The 19842-nt window shown below is 41.8% G+C and overlaps 2 protein-coding genes across 3 annotated transcripts; one reads left to right on the top strand and one right to left on the bottom strand.

Moving 5' to 3' along the window:
- The first annotated feature begins 544 nt into the window (after positions 1-544).
- On the top strand, positions 545-11881 carry LOC121624584 (LIM and SH3 domain protein 1-like). Of its 2 annotated transcripts, XM_041962358.1 has the most exons (8): positions 545-855; positions 2214-2308; positions 2912-2996; positions 5171-5278; positions 6647-6754; positions 9683-9752; positions 9904-9983; positions 11033-11881. In XM_041962358.1, exons 1-8 carry the CDS (start codon positions 787-789, stop codon positions 11204-11206), a joined length of 789 nt encoding a protein of 262 aa, XP_041818292.1. In that variant the 5' UTR covers positions 545-786; the 3' UTR covers positions 11207-11881. The 2 variants fall into 2 exon arrangements, with proteins under 2 accessions (XP_041818292.1, XP_041818293.1); XM_041962359.1 differs by lacking the exon at positions 5171-5278 and having other exon boundaries at positions 547-855; positions 11033-11880.
- Positions 11866-19626, bottom strand: LOC121624583 (kelch domain-containing protein 1-like). The gene is made up of 13 exons (XM_041962357.1): positions 19364-19626; positions 18485-18555; positions 18086-18203; positions 17087-17199; positions 16502-16592; positions 16212-16310; positions 16050-16124; positions 15337-15395; positions 15089-15201; positions 14778-14850; positions 14468-14552; positions 13437-13516; positions 11866-12266 (listed from the first exon to the last, which is right to left on the bottom strand). The coding sequence occupies exons 1-13, from the start codon at positions 19463-19465 to the stop codon at positions 12131-12133; spliced, it is 1215 nt and encodes a 404-aa protein (XP_041818291.1). The 5' UTR covers positions 19466-19626; the 3' UTR covers positions 11866-12130.
- Between the last annotated feature and the right edge of the window lie 216 nt (positions 19627-19842).

Genomic DNA, 19842 nt, shown 5'->3' with positions numbered 1-19842 from the left:
ACTGTGCCGTGCCGTAGCAGGGTAAACGGTACCAAAATATAGTTATTAGCTAACGTTCACAGTAGAAACAAGACGGTTAATGCGGTTGTAATTATTGATTTTGCCCGGCAGAGGTAGCCGACACAGACGTCAACTTTAACTGAGCCTCGGGGCTCTCCTGCGGCCATAGGATGTTTTATCATTTACATTGTTTCCCGCTGAACTCTTACAGTTCTGCCGTCATATATGTGACTACAGTCTGTCCATAACGTATTTTAAGCGCTTTTACATTAGATTGTGATATTGTATTTGCTTAATATTCAGAGTAAATTGCTGCTCCTTTTAAGGTTATTACGGATTTTCCGTCATGCATTTGTTGCTGCCTTCAGGTGCGCCGCTAAAGTCCGTCATTCACTTGCGACGTGAGATGTGACAACAGTTGGTTTGGTTGCCGTTGTGATTTTACACAGTTAATCTTAAATTATGAAAAATATCAAAAGAAATCGAAATTGTTGAACATGCATTTCAAAAATCTGATTCGGAATCATTTCACGTATGGACAATCTGCACGCTATTGCAACGCCTGTCTGGTAACTTAAAGAAACTAATATGTCCGAAGGTTTGTGATGGTACTGTGAAGGCTCCATGCGTGACTCCTCCTCGCCTTTAGGTCTCGTTCGTATATTAATTGAAATGCCTGCAGGCGGAGAGGTGGACGGTTCGTCTCCCGGCAGATCATCACACCCTGGACTTCACCTCTGAACACTTTTTACTGGATTTGGTGGTGAGAGGAATTGCTGCGCCATCATGAATCCGCCTTGTGGAAGATGCAATAAACCAGTTTATCCCACAGAAAAAATTAATTGCCTTGATAAGGTAAGGTGATACAAGACTAACCCCATTCACTAAAACTAATATTCCAGCCTGAAAAGTTTGATATATTTGTAGAATGCACATCCCTTTAAATATATATATATATATATCCCTTTAGCACAAGTTACTATATATTCTTCTTTTTCCTGACTGTCTTTTGATTTCAATTCACATAAGAGTGAGCAGGATTCCTTCAAGCAAAATTAATATTCATTCTTAGAAGTCATCAGGTGCTTTTTAAAAAGTCTGAAGATGGTCAGTAATTTTGTCATTCATGATGTTTACTTTCATGTCGCCAACTGTTTTGTAGGGCTAATTGTTATTGTTATTGTTATTGTTATAATATGTAATTTGAACTTTTTTTGTACACTTCATGCCATAGTATCCCCTCTGTGATGCTTTATCATTGTGTGGAATTATCATAAGTAACACATAATTCACATATATGCACAAACGATACACTTATACAAATACTGTATATACACAAAAATACACACTAAGGCAATGATGAGTTGAAAAAATACATTGAGTAGATAAGCACTGACCACGAACCTCTGATTGTTAAAAAAAAGGACAGAGTGCATACTAGATACTGTATGTATCTGTGTGTGTGTCCCTCATCATGTGTATCAGCTGGTTAAAATGTGCTCTGATAATGTGACTGTAACCAGATAAAGACAACAGTCTAGTTTAATTTGATTAATTTAAAGACACAGTCAAGGCAATCGTCTGGCAAGCTTGATTATCCGCCAGCCTTTTGAGGTGGTGCCGAAACCACAAAGTTCACAGAGTAAAGCCACTTGGGAAAGTGTTTTTTTTTTCTATTTGCACAGGCAACAGAGAGGCTTAAACACTGCAAGACTTTTTTGATTCGTGACTCTAAGATGTTTTCACACATGTTTTACAGCATAAACACTATCACATAAATCATGTGAAGAGGCCACTGGGGGAGTTGGAGTACTGCAAACCACCTTAATCCATACTTGAATTGGGCTGTTGACAGGTGTTAATATGCATCCAAACAAACAATGTTCATTCTCATGTGGTGATTCTACACTATAACTCGCTCTTATTGGCACTGGTTCAGTGCAGAGATGAGAAACAGAGAAACAGCTGTGCTTTCAGTGAAGGAATTTTCCCACTCTGTCACTGCAAGTTACACTGAAGTCCTCTTTTCTTATTTTAGCAGATACCAAGTCAAATCAGCAAGACTGAATAAGAATTTAGAGGGTTTTTTTTCACAATTCAAAGCCGTCTACCAGGACATTTTTATTCCGGTGGAGAGATCTTCATTTTGTTGAAGCACTGAACTCAGTATTTTACACTCTATCTCTGACTTTTTGCTCTCCTCCTCTCTGAAGTATTGGCACAAAGGTTGTTTCAGCTGCGAGGTATGCAAGATGGCGCTGAGCATGACGACCTACAAAGGCTTTGAGAAGAAACCTTACTGCAGTATGTGAGTGTTTGCACCACACTGATCAACCTGATGGTTAAAATCACTTTACAGTAGTAATAACCTCTGACTCTGTGTGGAAACACTTCTCAATTATCTTTTCAAAGGTGCCATTTTATTATAAAACTGTGACCACAAAGTTACGATATTTTGCATAATTAATCTGCATTACATCTTTCATTCATCCCTTTTATCTGTGAAAATTCAAGTTAATCTTATCACCATGCAGAAGCAGTTAAAAATAGTTATTTTAGGAGGTTTTTGGTTTTTTCATCACAAAGAAACCTCACAACACCAGTAAACATGTATTCCCGACTTGTGTGAGACGCACAGATGAGCAGTGGAAGCTGATGGAAAAGTGTGAGCTGACAGGTTTAATCATGTGATCGCATCAGTTCCTCGCTACAACCGAAAATGAGAGTTTGCCTCATTAGATTCCAGAAAATACCTCATTCATGCAAATATTTGCACATTTTTGACCACACAGCAACATACCAAAACATATTTCTTTTCAAAGTGTGCACTCATGATTACTATATTTTCTGATCCGACATGGCTTTAAAAGACATTTGATTAGAGTTCTGTCATTCCCCTCTTTTCTTTCAGGCATTACCCCAAAACATCCTTCACCATCGTGACTGACACTCCCGAGAACCTGCGTCTCAAACAACAGAGCATGCTCAACAGCCAGGTGAGCCCCCTGCAGGTCCCTCGTCTCTGTCTCCGCTGTACTTCCTGCTCGCTTTCTGCTTTCTGTCACCGGCAGAGACACTTGTCCTAATCTTGTTGCGTCATCGTGGTTATCTTTCCCTCTCTATCTGACTCCGTCTCTCAGCCGTCTGTCTGTGTCGCGGCAGGAGACCATCCAAGTCACGCAAAATTAAAGAGATTCCTTTGCAGTTTTAATTTAACCTCAGGGATTGTCTTGTCACTCAACATTTGGAGGCGAAGCTTCTCTCCGTCCTGCAAACGGTCAGTCTGAAACGTTGTTGAATTTTGGAGAGCTAGCCAGGGCTAGCTGCTTCCAGTCATGTGCTAATTGATTAGCCTAGCTTTACACTTAAGCTATTCGACTCCTGGCTCTAGCTCGAAGACGCCCGGCTGACCACGACAACCTGCTCGACGAGGGTCACATGACTGACGGGAGGTAGCCGCGTTAGCATTATTGCTGGCGAGCTGCTAGCGTGTTTACTGCTGCCTGACCAGTTTGTTTCTCCCGTTCCTTCCATTTTTATTTCAGTTTTCATCAATTATATGTAAATCACATGCAGTACTGCTTTGTCAAAATTAGATATGCAGACGGTGATGGACAGAACACTTTCATTATGCTCTTCGTCACTGATGACACTCTTTGCTAGAAAAGCAATCAAGGCTACAGAGAAATAGCCTACTGACAAATTTAATGCACTGTTTACAGAAGTGATGGTTTTTTCGCTGATGAAGGACCACTAATTTTACTTACCCTCAGATATTGACTTTGTTTGTCCAGGTTTGTGATATTTCTGCCTCCACCTCAAATCAGTGGAAGTAAATGGATTTTCTCTGTGTTGCACAAAGCCTTGAAAGATTGCATTTTGATAAATTAGCAGCAGTTTTCATTGGAACTACTTCCTCAAGAAAAATAGTCCGCATGGAAACTGTTGACTGTGCTTCTGTCGATTATCCAGAGTAATGGGAACACTTTCTGAGTGATGTTTAATTGTTTAAATGTAAATGTCAGTGCTGTGAGCCCCACAAACTAAAATCCATTCACTCCCATTGTATTATAGTTGGCGAAAAATCTTAGAGAGAGATATCGCAACACCTGGAAACATTAAGATAAAAACAAACCAAATATAGAAAGTCTTCACTGAGGATAAGTGAGAAAAATATTTTTTTTGTAATTTGTTTGAACCAGTCCGTTAACATGCATCCTATTATGCACAGTTCAGTTTCCTTTCATCACACTTTCTCTTTAAAATCCGTCACCGCTGTCCTGTTTATGATTGTTTGTGTGTCAGCATGCACTAAGCAAACAAACCACACGTGTGAATCATTAGCATGACCGTTTGGTGGGAACTACAGAAGTAGCACACATCTACCCATCCAGCGACCACAGGATGTTCTTCACAGGGGAAAATACAGCAACGTCGAGCTCTCATGGCGTGAATCAAAACTATTTAAGGAATCAAGTTATTTTCATGAAACACAGGATGTAAAAAGAAATAAAGCAGAATGTGTACAACTCTTAAACTAGACTCCAAATGTCTGAAACAACAAGCTGATGCAACCACACAGACAAGGCGAGAGTGGCTCCATTTTTGGTCGAAACCCTTTTAAACTATCATGTAGCATAACTATGTTATTATGCTGCACGACTGATACGAACACCATCATCACACTCACAACGAAAGCCGTTTCCTCCTCTCTGTCCTTTTCTCTCGTCTCATCCAACCAACCCGGTTCATTGTTTATAACCATAAAAGTCTCGCCAGTCAGGCTCTCTCACCGAGGCCGCATACTCCTCATAGCAAGAACATGACTCACTTGTGTGTGTGTGTGTGAAATGTGTGTGGATGTCAGATTTACTTTCAAGTTAACATTTCAGCTTTGTTTAATGTTGCAACTGTTTCCCCCAGACCCAAACTTACAAGCGAATTTGACAAATAGCCGTTTAAAGCATAGAATATGTGTTTGTGTAAATTCACATTTAGTAAAAGTGTGCGTGCAGCCTCTTAAAATCTAACCTTATAGTCTCGCTATTGACATTGTGAAGGATACAACCGCTCGATGGGCTGAGAAGTTCAGCTAAGGGGTCTTCCTAATCCCTTCAGTCTGATGTCAAACACAGAGTTTCTTAAATCCTGATGAATTACAAATTTGCAGGCGCTCTATAAGGAGGACTTTGAAAAGAACAAGGGCAAAGGTTTCAGCGTGGTGGCCGACACTCCGGAGATGCAGAGAGTGAAGAAGACACAAGACCAGATCAGTCACGTACGTCTGGTTCGCCTCTGAAACCCCTGAGTATCGAGTAATCTAATAGCACTGAATCTTCAATCCTTCGTCAAGTCTCTACAGTCATAACCGGTCATTGACTGACCTTCTTCTTCTTCAGTTTTAGAGTTTTTGGTGTGCCGTCTGTCCAGCCTCTAACTCTGTACATGTATGTGTATGTGTCTGCATGCCTGCATGCACTTCTATAGAAATCTGTCTCTTAACATGTAAACTTGCCTGTTAAATTGGTACTAAGTGGTTTTTGATCCAATGCTGCATTCAGGTTAGGTTGAATTTATCATTGCTGACTCACTCAAGACATAAAGTGCAACTGTTCCCGACCTGCAAAATAAATCCTACAAATAAGAAAGGGACAGTTTTTGCTTTATATTCTGTATATTTTTCAGATTAATCTCTAATTGTTTGTTTGTTTGTGTGAAATATCATATAGTTTGACCTCTTAAAATTAAAATGAAAACAGCACACAGTTCATAGGTGGGTATTCTGTAACAAATAGGTTGCAAGTAGACAAATTGTGGGGTCACGAGTAAGAAAGTTTAAAAAACACTGTCCTAGTGGGAATTACATGCAGGACATGCGTCGCTGTGTTGCTTAGCATTTTGTAGCAACGAGATACCAACACACCATGAATGCAGCCTAGAACTCCGTGTTTTCAACTGTGCAATGAAAGTGTGCATGAATTCAAATCATAACAAACCGAATGAAACTGTTTCACTGCAACTGTGTCATTTAACTTGTCAGCAATCTTAAAGGAACCATGGGAATATAAGATTATTCGCCTTCTTGCTGAGAGTTAGTTGAGAGGATTTACACCACTCTCATGTCTGTGGGCTAAATATGACGCTGGAGGCAGCGGACAGTTAGCTTAGCTTAGCATAAAGAAACAGCTAGCCTGGGTCTGTCTAAAGAGAAACAAAATCTGCCGACTAGCACTTCTAATGCTTGAGCTGTATCTCATTCCCCATACAAAAGTTTAAAAACAACAGTTGTGGAGTTATGGGGGGTTGGAATATTTCTTGGGTAGGCACAGTGACTTCCTGGAGTCTCCAGGAAGTGTCAAGACTGCAGGTAGTCTTCATATTAAAGAAGCAAGATCATGTGTTCGTTTGTGAGGTTTAGAGGTGCGAAGAGGAAGATTTCTCTACCTTTAGGCAGAGCCAGGTTAGCTCTTCTTCTGTTTCCTGCTAGGTTAAGCTAAGCCTACCAGCCACTGATTGTAGTTTCATATTTAGCATCAAGGCGTAAGTCAACAAGGAAGCGACTAAAGCCTATTTCCCAAAATATCAAACTAATCCTCTAAACTACGTTTTGTTTTTTTTTAATGTTCTAATTAACCGTCCATTTCAGGCTCTTTACAAGGAGGACTTTGAAAAGAACAAGGGCAAAGGTTTCAGCGTGGTGGTCGACACTCCAGAGATGCAGAGAGTGAAGAAGACGCAAGACCAGATCAGTGATGTAAGTGCAGTCCGCCTGAAAAACACCTTACAGGGTCGTCTCAGGTATAGACACTAGTTAGAATTACAGGTTATGATTGCATGTGAGAAAACATATGATAAACTTATAAAATAATACACATTATAAAGATTAAAGCAATTGTTCCCAGCCTGTTTGGCTTGTGAGTTACAACTAAAGCTGTTTGGTTTGGGCCCTTTGTCATGTTTCAGAACATTGTTTTCTTCTTTCCTCTTTGTTTATCTCACGGGCACTCAAATTTACCACAGTGACCCCTTGGAGGGGCCCAGCCCATAGGTTGGGAACCAACGGATTAAACGAACTGTACCGTATATATTGCTATCTATCTATCTATCTATCTATCTATCTATCTATCTATCTATCTATCTATCTATCTATAACACAGCTAAAACTGGCTCGAGCAGCTGCAACAGTAAAATGCTGCATACACACTGATGTTGTTCATCTAAAATTGGATTTTTACTTGTAATGGAGTATTTCTACATTGTGGTATTGGCATTGATCTGAGAACTTCTTCCACCTCTGTGAGCTGCAGTAGTGGTTGCTACAAACAGTTAATAAATTTCAAGAGCACTGAAGAAATATGCATGTTTTCTTCTCATCTAAATCGACAAGAAAGTGAATAAAGCATATTTGACAAAATATCGAACAATTCCTCTAATTAACCGTACCAACGTCTGAAACCAGGTTAATTCATCCACAGAACAAACTGATTTCATAACTTCGACAATCCCTCGAATCTGACTTTACAGCTAAACATCTGGTCAATCTCACTGCAATAACGGCTTTGCTGTTCCACAAATTATGGAGCACAGAGTGTTTTTTTCCATAAGGGACAAAAAAAACAAGCATGACAGGGCCAGATGCTCGCAGCGAGTCGAGCCATTTCCCCGAGAAGCAGCAGGAAAACATCGTGCTCCAACAACAGGAGCCATTTCAGGGCAGGATGGTGGATTTGTGGGAGGGGTTCAGGCCACGAACCGAGACACGGGCAAGAACTGGTCCACACAGCAGTGAAGGATGTCAGAGTGCAGCCCTGCAGAGACACACAGCACATTTCAGACATTTCTCCCCGTCCACTGAGGAGCAGCTGCCCTATATGGTCAAAGTCTCTCAGCTGTGGACACACAGTGAACGTCCGCTCTCTGCTGCACACACACACACACACACCACACTGAAACACACATACACACACACACCCCAACTCTTTTTTCTCTCATGGGAGCGCTGGTTGCAGGAATGACGGGTGATAAGCTGCATGTCAAAAGAGCAAAATACACTAACCTGATTTTCCACTGGTGGTTTTATTTGTTTATCTCTCCATCCGTTCTTTCTTTCTTTCTTTCTTTCTTTCTTTCTTTCTTTCTTTCTTTCTTTCTTTCCTCCTCCTTTCTTTCTTTCTTCATCTCTCCATCCTTTCTTTCTTTCTTTATCTCTCTGTACTTTCTTTCTTTCTCTCATCCTTCCTTCCTCTCTCTCTCGCTCCTTTCTTTCTTTCTTTCTTCCTCCTTTCTTTCTTTCTTTCTTTCTTTCTTCATCTCTCCATCCTTTCTTTCTTCTTTTGTCTCTCTGTACTTTCTTTCTTTCTCTCATCCTTCCTTCCTCTCTCTCTTTCCTTCCTTCCTTTCTTTCTTTCTTTCTCTTTCTTTCTTCCCCATCCTCCCCCTCTCCTTTCTTTCTCCCTTCCTTATTTTGTTTTTCAGTTCCTCCTGTCTTTTCCCCATCATTCTCTCCTGGTTGTCTCCTCCTGAGGTCGGTTGAGGACCTTATTCGACATGCAGTTTTCCTCTTCCAGCCCCTGTTTATCTCTCCCTCCGTTCTTTCTTTCTGTTTCTTTCTGTGTTTCTTTCTTTCTTTCTTTCTTTCCTCCTCCTTTCTTTCTTTCTTCATCTCTCCATCCTTTCTTTCTTTCTTTATCTCTCTGTACTTTCTTTCTTTCTCTCATCCTTCCTTCCTCTCTCTCTCTCCTTTCTTTCTTTCTTTCTTTCTTTCTTTCTTTCTTTCTTTCTTTCTTTCTTTCTTTCTTTCTTCCTCCTTTCTTTCTTTCTTTCTTCCTCCTTTCTTTCTTTCTTTCTTTATCTCTCTGTTCTTTCTTTCTTTCTTTCTTTCTTTCTTTCTTTCTTTCTTTCATCCTTCCTCTCTCTCTTTCCTTCCTTCCTTCCTTTCTTTCTTTCTTTCTTTCTTTCTTTCTTTCTTTCTTTCATCCTTCCTCTCTCTCTTTCCTTCCTTTCTTTCTTTCTTTCTTTCTTTCTTTCTTTCTTTCTTTCTTTCTCTTTCTTTCTTCCCCATCCTCCCCCTCTCCTTTCTTTCTCCCTTCCTTATTTTGTTTTTCAGTTCCTCCTGTCTTTTCCCCATCATTCTCTCCTGGTTGTCTCCTCCTGAGGTCGGTTGAGGACCTTATTCGACATGCAGTTTTCCTCTTCCAGCCCTGAAAAGCTGGAGCTGTGTTTGATTTATGTCACGGAGGCTCATGAAGGCCGTCCTCTCTGTCCTCTGGTGGGCTCAAGCATCTCATCAGCTGAGCTTCTCTTCACTGAAATGTCCAACAGTATCAAGAAGAAAGAGGTCGGCAGTGGAGCCTTCTGTGCACAACGCAAATCTATTTCAAGAATCAATGAATTGACAGTTTTGTGCAGTTATAACTGTGACTGAAAGTAGATCCATGTTTATTGGTACATTTCGCATTTTTGTTGTTGTAAGAAGAGGAAACCAAACGCGACAGATCTGAAAACTTGCTTGAGGTCTTCAGCTGTTTGACATTTGGAGGTTTCCTCTCTACTAAAACTGTTGCCATTGCAGCAGAAATAAGTGCCTCAGGAAGCACCACCCCTCAGCACCTCCTAAAATGGTGAGCTGCTTCTCACACAGACCTTGACTAACGTGTGTGTGTGTTGCTTTCTGTGTGTGCAGATAAAATACCATGAAGAATTTGAGAAGAGCAGGATTCGAAGTGACGCACCTCCTCCTGAAAATAGACAAAGTAAGAAGGCTCATCTGTTCACCTTTTGAGACATACTGCGCTAAATAACCACATTTAACTGTATATATGTGTGTGTGTGTGTGTGTGTGTGTGTGTGTGTGTGTGTGTGTGTGTGTATATATATTAACTGTGTGTGTGTGTTGACATGAAGTGCAACCATCCAGCCCCGAGTCATTCAGTCAGCCACTTGGACAGATGCGTCCTGCTGCTGTGGCACCACCTAGTGGAGGGGTAAGTGTAATGCATAAGCATGCACTGTGTGGCCAAAAGTATGTGGACATCTCATTCTAAAACAATGGGTATTCATTTGCTGTTATAACTTCCTCCACTCTTCTGGAAAAGCACCGCACAAGACTTTGGGACCTGGCTGCCGGGATTTGCTCCAATTCATCCACAAGAGCATTCATGAGGTCCAACCCATTTCTTTATGGACCTGGCTTTGTGCACAAGGGCTTTGTCAGATTTGTCTAAAATATGATTGTCTGCTGTGGCATTAAGATTTCCTGTGATTGGAACAAAGGGGTTTCACTCACGCTCTAAACAAACAGCACCAGAAGTGTACAGAGGTAAAAAAGACATAGGTGTCCACATAGTTCTGGCCATATAGTGTAGCATGTTTTTATTCATTCATTAATCGTTTTAATAACTTCAATATAAAGTTAAAATATTGTTGCAGTCTTTTATTTAAATGAGCTCATACAGATGTTCTTTAAAGGTTCAGTGCGCAACATATTATGTTTTCATTAGTGTATAATCACCCGAAAATAAGAACTGCTGTGTGTTCGTTACCTTAGAATGAGCTCTTTATATCTCCAGAGGGAGCAGGTCCTCTTCTACAAAGGTCGTCATGTTTCTACAGTAGCTCGGAATAAACAAATCAAACACTGACTTAAATTGTTGCGACCACTGTAGGTTCTCACATGCAAGGCAAGGGGTGTTCATTTGGTTGCCATCTGCAATGTCACCACTAGATTACACTAAATCCTACACACTGCTCCTTTAATGACGCCCATAGCGTGTGTTCATTCCTCTGCTCGTGTGTGTTGTGTGAATGTATGTGTATGTGGTTTAAGTGTCTGCTAGCTGCTAGATGTGCTGTGGATGTGTGTGTGTATATGGTGCATGAGAGTGTGTGTGTGTGTGTATGCCTCACTCAGTAGGGAAATTCAATGCAAATGAAGCAGTTTGGACTCTGTGTGGTCTTTATGTTACACTGCCTGTGCATGTGTGTGTGCCTCGTTTATTCAATTCCTGTGTGTGTGTTTGATTCACCTCCACAGAAACGTTACCAGGCCGTGTACAGCTACACAGCAGCAGAGGGAGATGAAGTCTCTCTCCAGGAAGGCGATCTGATCTTGGACGTGGAGCCGATAGACGAGGGGTGGATGTTCGGATGCAACCAGCGCACAGGGCAGCGGGGCCTGCTGCCTGCTAACTACGTCCGACCTGTGTGAAACAAACTCACCTGTGGGTCCACCTCCAGCACCAGCTGTCATGTGAATCTGCAATCACCAAACACAATCAGGCTTCTCAAAATCTTGCAAATGAAAAACTTTTAATTTCCCTGAACTGTACTGCTTTGTCTTTTTGTCAGAAATGTGATTTTCAGATAAGATGTGCTGTTTATGGGTTCTTGAAAGAGGAAATTAGCCATTTCACTTTAGGGAGGAACAGTGATGCTAAAGGTTGAAGTGAAAGTCTAACAGAAACCCACAAAAGAGGAAGTAAGAGAGGAAAGCAGAGAGAATATTAAATAAACCTACAGTTTATTACAATAAGTCACGTGTATTTTTTTTTTTTATCTCAGGTAATTTACCTTTTCATACACGTCCTTCAGCAGAAAAGTGCAGCCCCGACAGAAACAGATGCATTCAAGTGTAAATTGTGAATTTTTCTGCAGTTGAACCAAAGAATTCATGAGTTGTCATTTTCTAAACTTCATTTAACATTTGTTTATTATATTGAGAGGGAATATTGTCCATCTGAGTTAATCATGTAAGATGATTTCATTAATGGAATATTTCACTGCATGTGTTAAATTTGTTTTTTAAAAGACAATTTTGCTTTCATGGTTTTCTTTTGTGTTTATTTAGGAAACAATAAAACACCACAGTACAATAGAACATATCAATACCTTTATTCAAAAACAGATTGCACATCATCAAATCACTCTATGGAGTAAAATTTCACCTAATCTAAACTGGTTATTTAAAATAAGGCCAAAAACTTTATTTACAAATGACATTTCGTAACTTGAAATGAAACTTTAGCACCAGGTTTTTAGTTTTTTTAAAAAATCATTAAACACAGACATTCGTGACACACAGACGGTTGTGATAATGGACTGGCTCAGTATCTCCTCGCTCTAAAAAGTGTCTTCAAGCTGTAAGGACAGGCGTCGCAGCAGAGAAAAAGGCCACTCGCTTATCGATTTTAATGCGCAGCTTTGATGGCAGCCAGCTCAGCTGCTTCCCAAACAGCTCCGGGTTTCTTCCTATGACGTCCTCACACAATCTGCAGAGCAAAGAAAAACAGATTGCTCAGTGGCTCTAAACTATATTTAGAAAAATACACTCTGGTCTCATTTCCCGGACTGATGTTTTACAAAAGCAGGATTCATCCTCTGTAAACCATGAACGCGTGTCTCCCTAATTTAATGGAAAATAGTACCAAAAGCCTGCAAGAAGCACATAAGGAAATTGCTCATTTAAAAGTGTTTTAAATTGGATTTAGGGATGGCAACGTCTGTCTATCACTTTGGTCCAGACCAAAATATCAACATCTACTAGATGTACAGATTAAATTCTCGGACATTCACAGTCCCCTGACGATCAGTGCTACTCACTCTGGTGATACTGACTTTTTCCTGTGGAGCCACTGTGATGTCGACATTTTTGTTTTTAGAGAAAACGTCTCTAAAAACTGTCCTGATTGCCACGAAATTGAATGCATACATTCATAGTAATCTCAGGATTAATCTGAATACTTCTTAAGATTTCTCAACTTTGGGCCTGTGAGCCTGTTAGCATGCTGATGTTAGCATTTAGCAGAAAGCACTGCTGGCTAGCATGGCTGCAGACTGCTAGCTTGACTAGCTTCCTGCTACACATGGCACAGCACACCCACCATAACAGAAGCAACTGTTCTCTTTTAAATGACTCGTGACATCAAAAACTAAGTGACCCAACAACTCTTTGACTACATTGGCTCGCCAGAAAATGAGCTTTCATATCACACAAAGTGTTCTCGGGGTCAAATGAAGACAATGCAGCTCACTAACATTTTAATCACAAGGCTGAATAAAATACAAAACAAGCCGCTGCCTATCACCTCACGTAGGTATATTGATGCAAAGCTCATTAGAACACTGTGTCCTCTGTTAATATGAACCAGCTCACAGCTCAGCGTGAGTGTAAATAGCTACAAGTCTTTAAAGCCTCTCTGTAGACTTAATTAAAACAGCTTAATCATGTGCGAACAAAACCATGCAAACATGCTCTCACATGCTGCCACTGTACACAATACACCGTGCCAACAAGAAATGCATGTGACCAGCCGCTAACACAGCAGACAGTACAGAACAAACAGCTCCCCGCCATGTTGAATGACACACACGAAAACGTGAATTCAGAGCTGATATTCTGGACCGTAGGTGCCATCATCAGACATAACCATGGGACGCACCTGAAGAGGGAGTATGGCTGGGTCTGGAAGATGAACACGTCTTTGCAGTGATGCTGCGATGGAGCCCTCAGGACAGTTAGCTGATAAGAGGATGGACAATGATCACATGGGCGTAGACGACAGGTGAAATACTGGTATTATTTCTGTTTTACTGTTATTTCTAATGAAAAGCATTCACTGGCACTGATGTGGGCTGCAAACAGCAACTACTGAATGGTTTGGCGTAAAATTTTGCACATACATTCCCCAGATCATGAATCTGTAGGACTCCGATAGTCCCCTGATTTATGTTCTAGCCACACCATGAGGTAAAGTGTTTACATTGCCCAAGACCTTGGTTTCTGATCAAATACCTGCAAGCTGGTGACATTGCTGTCAGCCTCAGGTGTTCGTGTTTGTTTTGAACTGTTAAATAAGCCCGAGGTAGTGAATTAAAAGCAGCTTTAATAAAGCACGACTGTTAAACTAAAACACAAGCACACCTACATGTTTCAGCTGTTAAGGCCTTCTGTGTGTGTGTTTCTGTTTTGATCATTAGCACATGCTAACAGGCTAAACCAAGACTGAACATGTTAAAACTGCTAAACAAAAGCATGTTAGCATTTTGATCCCGTTAGCATTTCTGTATAATTCCCTGAGCAGATTGTTGCTCTGTTTTCACAAGGGGCAACATTTTCACTAATCCGGTCCTGCTCTGACCTTAACGACAAATAAAATACACGTTTTCTTTGCAGTTTTTTTTTGTGTGCCATGCTTTGATTCTTTAAACCACTTAAGCTTTCTTTATGCAACACTTTTACTTAATTGCCGAGCTATAATTGGTTCACTCGACAAATTGCACAAGTTAAATAATATACAAGGAAAGAGGGGTTTAAGGCGTAATTCTGCAGTGTTTCGCAGACGTCTGCACAATCCTAAAGGGAAAAGATTATGCTGCATTATGTTTTACTCACTAAGACGCTGATGTGGAGCTAAAAATAAAGCTTTCAAATAACAACTGTTACAGTTTGGGAAAATTAACATTAACATACCGAGTCCACGAGGATTCGCATGTTGCTGCTTCCTCCGAACACAACGACATCATTGTCCCTCCCCAGGCACGCTGTGTGACACACCCTGAGGAGGACCAGCGTTTCGGTGAACAAGGAAGTAACGACAGTCTGATTTCACTGTGAGCTACAATCACCTGTCAGGTTTAACACACACCGACTGTTAGAGCTGAAATTATGACAGATACGACTGGACGCTTTCAACAGGAATAAAACTTATTCAAGAACAGTAGCAAAGAATTTCTAGGAGTAAAAAATCATTTTATTATCATACAGCATTTTAATGAACTACCTGGGCTTGTCCTCGTGTGGGTGAGCCATTTTGGTCCACTCTCTCTTCCCAGTGTTAAACTGCCAGGCATCATCTAGCAAAAAAGGGGTTCATGATAGAAGCTGCACAAACCACTTAAACAACGATGGTGTCTTTTGTTTTTAGAGTTGCATTAAAAAAAATGTCCTGGGCAAACTTGTCCTGGACAGATTAAGCCATTACAAAAGAGACACGAAACACACAAGAGAACCACATAGAGACACACCTACAAGGAGACACAAAACAACCACAAACAAATGTAGACTGCTGCTTCTTCTGCGGCTGAGACTTACTAAGAGTGTTTCCATCTGTGCCGAGACCTCCGTATATGAAGAGTGTGTTATCTGAAACGGGCGTCATGGTGAACATAGAGCGGCCCAGAGGTGTGCAGGACTGGGAGAGGTCGCTGGTGGAAAGCAGAACACACACAGAGCAGAATGCAACAGAGGGCGGTAAATCGCTGGAATGAAAAGCAGGAGAAATCAAACCTGTAGTACAAAAAGGTTGCCACTGTATGTGTGACGAATGAAGGAAGACTTACAACTGAGTCCAGGTCCAGGTCTCCAGGTCCAGGCAGAACAGGTCCAGCTCTGCAGTTTCCTGCAAACGTGTTTTTGAGTAAACACCAGCGGTTCATCAAGCATGTTCACTCATCTTTACAATACTGAGTATGCGCAGTCAAAAGGCTGCAGGCGTTTACATGGTTGGACACACAATATGGCCAAAAGTATGTAGACACCCGAATATTTCACCCGTGTGTGATTGCCGAACAGCTCTTTAAAAAACTACGGGCATTAATCGGCTTCTGGTTCCGGGCTTTGTGTGAGGTTTTGGAGCCTGGCTGCAGGGAGCACAGGTGATGCTGGGTGATCACGCCTGACCCGCGCTTGGTGTTCTTGGTCATCCCAAAGCTGGCGGATGGGGTTGAGGTCAGGGCTCTGAGCAGACAGACAGTCTCCCACACAAAACCAGTTCTTTACGGATCTGGCTTTGTTCATGTGCGCATGGTCACGTCACAACAGGAAAGGGATGTTGAAACAGGAAAGGACCTTCCCCAAACTGTTACCACAAAGTTAGAAGCACAGTATTGTCTGGAATATCGCAGAATGCTGTGATGATTAAAATTTTGACTTGACTGGAACTCAGACCACAAGTTCACAACAGCATGCGGACAAGGGCGTCCACATATTTCGGCTATATGCCGTTTATATTTACAGTGTGCAGAAGCGGCTCAGAGACATCAAGTCAACTCACCACGCCACCAGAGATGTAACCTTTGTTCCCCAGAAGAGCACTAGCGTGGCAGCCTCTGGGGGCCGGAACGAGACCCTGGACAGAACAAAAACAACAGTCTAAGCATCGTTTTGTAACAATCATTCCTCCATTTGTTTGAGAAGGTCATGCCGTTCTGCTCACCTGAGTCTTTGGCATGCTCCATGTGGCAGTATGCGTGTCAAAGACATTGACTTCATTGTTCCAGCCCCAGCACCTCAATAATGCATTTCCAATTGTTGTCTAAAAGACAAGAATGGAAAATGGAAAAAACAGGCTACAGATAAAGCTTTATAAAGTGATAAAGTGTGCAGACAGTAATCAATTTAAAGCATTTTCTCTCACAAGAAGCCGCTGTTGTGATGTATGTTATTACTTTTATGTCTTATTTTACCATCATTATGATTTGTTATTAGCATAATTTTTCTATTTACCCAGGACATCTCTTCTACGATGAAGCTCGTTGATGACGTGTTTTGAACCTCCCCTACAGTCTTACATCCATATCCACCAAAGTAAATTAATCTGCAGCAAGAATAAAAGGACAAAATAATGAGTTCATAACATTAATTCACATCTGAAAGTACAGAAAAGTACTTTTGTGAAAAATCTCAAGAAGAACGTGATGAAATCCACTTTAGAAATCTTTTCCTTTTTCAGCATTATCTTACACCAGCTCTCAAAACATCCCTCAACTGACGCCGTGTTTCCACTGCGTGGTGCAGCTCGGCTCACGTTTGGTACCAGATACATTTCTTGATTTCGTTTGTCCCACCTTAGTCTAAGATGATCGTCATAGCGACGCCATGACATCATCTTCAACGTGACGCAAACACAGTAACAATGGAGGATATGGAAGGGACGGCTGTTTGTTTGCCTCTGAGAAAAGGATGAATGTCGCAAGACAAAAGACCCATCTCTGCCCAGGCCGGACTGACCCCCGTCTCTGCCCAGGCCGGACTGACCCCCGTCTCTGCCCAGGCCGGACTGACCCCCGTCTCTGACCCAGCAGCACTGACCTGTCCCTGTGCACCCAGCAGGAGTGTTTGTTCCGCGGTGAGGGTGTTGTTCCCTTGGTGTCGGTCACTGTCTTCCACAAGTAGCGCTGCTCTGTGAGGTCAACGCTGAACATCTGCAAACAGGAAGTCAAAATATGAGATCAGTCAAGGGGCCCATCGTCTTTATCAACGAGTCAGGCTTAGAAAACAGGTTTCCTCCTGCTCTGGCCCTGAAGATACCGAGAAGATTCATCTGTACCTTCTCATCTTTAAAGCCACTGTTGTCTACCTCTATTTTTTTAAAAAAAAAAGGTTCCACCCGTCTCAGCTATCAGACCAGATGAGTTGGAAAAACTAAATATTTGTAGTTCACACTCTGGGCCTGGAATCATTTAAAAGACAAAACCACACCTTCGGATCAGGCATTTGAACACCACATGCAAAGCACGTTCCTGGTTAACTAGATAAACAGCCATTTTTATTTTAAAGAGGAGATTGCAATGCCTAATGCTTAACGCTTTGAGCTACAAGCTAACTCAGCTAATATGCTCACAGTGACAATGCTAACGTGCTGATGTTTGCCATCTTTGTTTGGCGAGTTAGCATGTTAGCATTTTCTAATTGGCACTGGGTTTAGGGACTGTCATTCCACAAATTTACTTAGGCTACTACTTATTTTGTACAACAGAAGAAATCTGTACCTCTAAATGACCTCATAATAGAGACAAGTTGTGCAACATCATATGGCATGCCAGCCAATATCTTTACTTTGACTGGAACTTGGTCTCAACTTGTGAAACCGGTTATAAACAGATACAGTGTGTATCGTGCAGCAGACAGAAGTGGAAGGTATGTCATGTTGTTAAAGGCTTTTATACGCAGTGTTTGGACCTTTCAGGAAGACCACTGCTCTGCATGGATGCTCAGATGTGCTGATGAGACGCCGGGGGCTCAAACTGAGTCCGAGCTGCTTTCACCTGCAACCAGGGGCCCGGCTCGTGCTGGTCCACTGCGACTCACCTTGTTCGTGTAGCCCACGCTGCCACATCCTGCAAAGATGTAGAGTGTGGCGTTAACATGAGCGCCACAGAAGCCTGATAAGTCTGGTGGTTTGTCTCCAGCGATTTCCCTCCGCTCCCTGTCACACAGGAACACACACCAAGAAGAGATGACAAGCTGAACACACACACACACAAATGTAACTCAAACATAGTCAGATTTAGGTTTGACTGACAGAAGTAAACACTTGTTTACTTGTTGTTTTTTTTTAGTTTGGCATTTACAGACAAATTCTCAACCCTGTGTACTCTTTTTTTCTCCATTTTTTAAATTTTATCAAACAAACATGCTCTCAGCCGACATCCACAGCTTCGATGTCAAGAAGACACAGTGCTCGTATCAGCCTTCTTTCTATCTCACCACGTCCCGCTGTCTAAATCACAGAGCCATATCTCATCACTGGGCAACATGACGTCCTCTGCAGCAACCACCTGTGAGGGAAAAAAAGAGGAGATAAGTCATGTTTGAAAACACGGCGTACTTGAAGCCTTATCTGCTGAATAAAGCCTCCGAAGGCGCAGCCTCTAGGTTACACCAAAATCTAACTGGAATGGCATTTTTCTGCTCCAGTGCGGACTGTACATACATTTTGTCCCTATGGCAACAGTCAGGATGCCACAAGATATGGCTGAAAAATGTTTTCTTGTTCAAACATGTTCATGCAGACAAAGTTTCACAGCTTCGTTCCTCCGGCTCTGCTGTCATCAAGCTGCTTTTGAAAACATTTCTGCATGTTTTCCAGGTGAGCACTGTTCTGTGTGCAGACCTACACCGAGCTTCCAGTTTATGAGGTAAAGCTGATAAAAGCTAACGCAATAAATCCCACCTGTATGGGGTTTGTAGTGGTTTAATTTACACAGCATTTGAGGTGTTGATACAACTTTATGGTCTGGAGTTAGCTGCAGTTACTGCTGAATTGTTTTTTTTTTTTTTTTTTTTTTTTTTTTTGCATCTCACTTATATCAATAGTGGCAAAATAAGTAAATAAATAACCCCTCATTATAATACAACACATCAATACATCAAATACATCAATTAAAATGATCATAAAACAAGAAAAACAACATTTTAACCTTTATGAAGGCAGAATTTATTTAAAAAAAATAAGTAAACGGCTCGTTTCAGCGTGTCATTGTACAGAGTGGTGGAGTAACTGGAGGATACATTAAGTACAGAAAGAGGCGATGGAGACTTGTTGATCTCCTCGCAGATATACCTGCGCAGGTAAACGTTTCTCACCTGGTAACCACCCCAGACGTACAGTGTGTTGTTGTCTATGAACGCCGTGTGGCTGCTCCTCTCCAGCCGGCTCACCGGGACGCTTCCCTCCGCAGCATCCATCCCGAACGGTCTGCTTCTCCGCCTGTTGAGCAGCGGCTCGCCGCAGCAGCAGAGTCCGACTGAAACGCCTCCCTGCGGGGGGGAATGCCTGCAGGAATGCGGCGGTGGATCGCGGAGCGGAGACCTGATCTGCGGCTCAGGCTGCACGGACTCAAGCCGACTGGATTGGCGGGTTTGCGGAACGTGTTTTACAAGCTCGCTGTCATTACTCACTCCTCCCATCAGCTGTTGTTGTGCAAGCTCACTTCCACGGTGCGCTGAAGTTATCAAGCTCATCCGTGTTTTTCTTCCAGTTTACACATCATTTCTGCAACTTGCATCTGATAAAGTGAAATATATTAAAAGCCAACGTGGTTAAAATAAAGTATTAGTGAAGC

This window comes from Chelmon rostratus, chromosome 21 (assembly GCF_017976325.1).
Source record: "Chelmon rostratus isolate fCheRos1 chromosome 21, fCheRos1.pri, whole genome shotgun sequence".
Lineage (NCBI taxonomy): Eukaryota > Metazoa > Chordata > Actinopteri > Chaetodontiformes > Chaetodontidae > Chelmon > Chelmon rostratus.
Note: the sequence above shows the minus strand (reverse complement) of the source record. Positions and strands in the feature narration are given on the sequence as shown.

Bases quoted from the DNA above. Each gene is read 5' to 3' on its own strand.
- LOC121624583 (XM_041962357.1), bottom strand. From the start codon at position 19,465: ATGGATGCTGCGGAGGGAAGCGTCCCGGTGAGCCGGCTGGAGAGGAGC. The intron at 14,553-14,777 runs GTAGTTCATTAA...GGTCCTCCTCAG, and splicing joins CCACACGAGGACAAGCCCAG to GGTGTGTCACACAGCGTGCC. The intron at 12,267-13,436 runs GTGCGTCCCATG...TTTGCTCTGCAG, and splicing joins CAGCCATACTCCCTCTTCAG to ATTGTGTGAGGACGTCATAG.
- LOC121624584 (XM_041962358.1), top strand. From the start codon at position 787: ATGAATCCGCCTTGTGGAAGATGCAATAAACCAGTTTATCCCACAGAA. The intron at 2,997-5,170 runs GTGAGCCCCCTG...ACAAATTTGCAG, and splicing joins AGAGCATGCTCAACAGCCAG to GCGCTCTATAAGGAGGACTT. The intron at 6,755-9,682 runs GTAAGTGCAGTC...CTGTGTGTGCAG, and splicing joins CGCAAGACCAGATCAGTGAT to ATAAAATACCATGAAGAATT.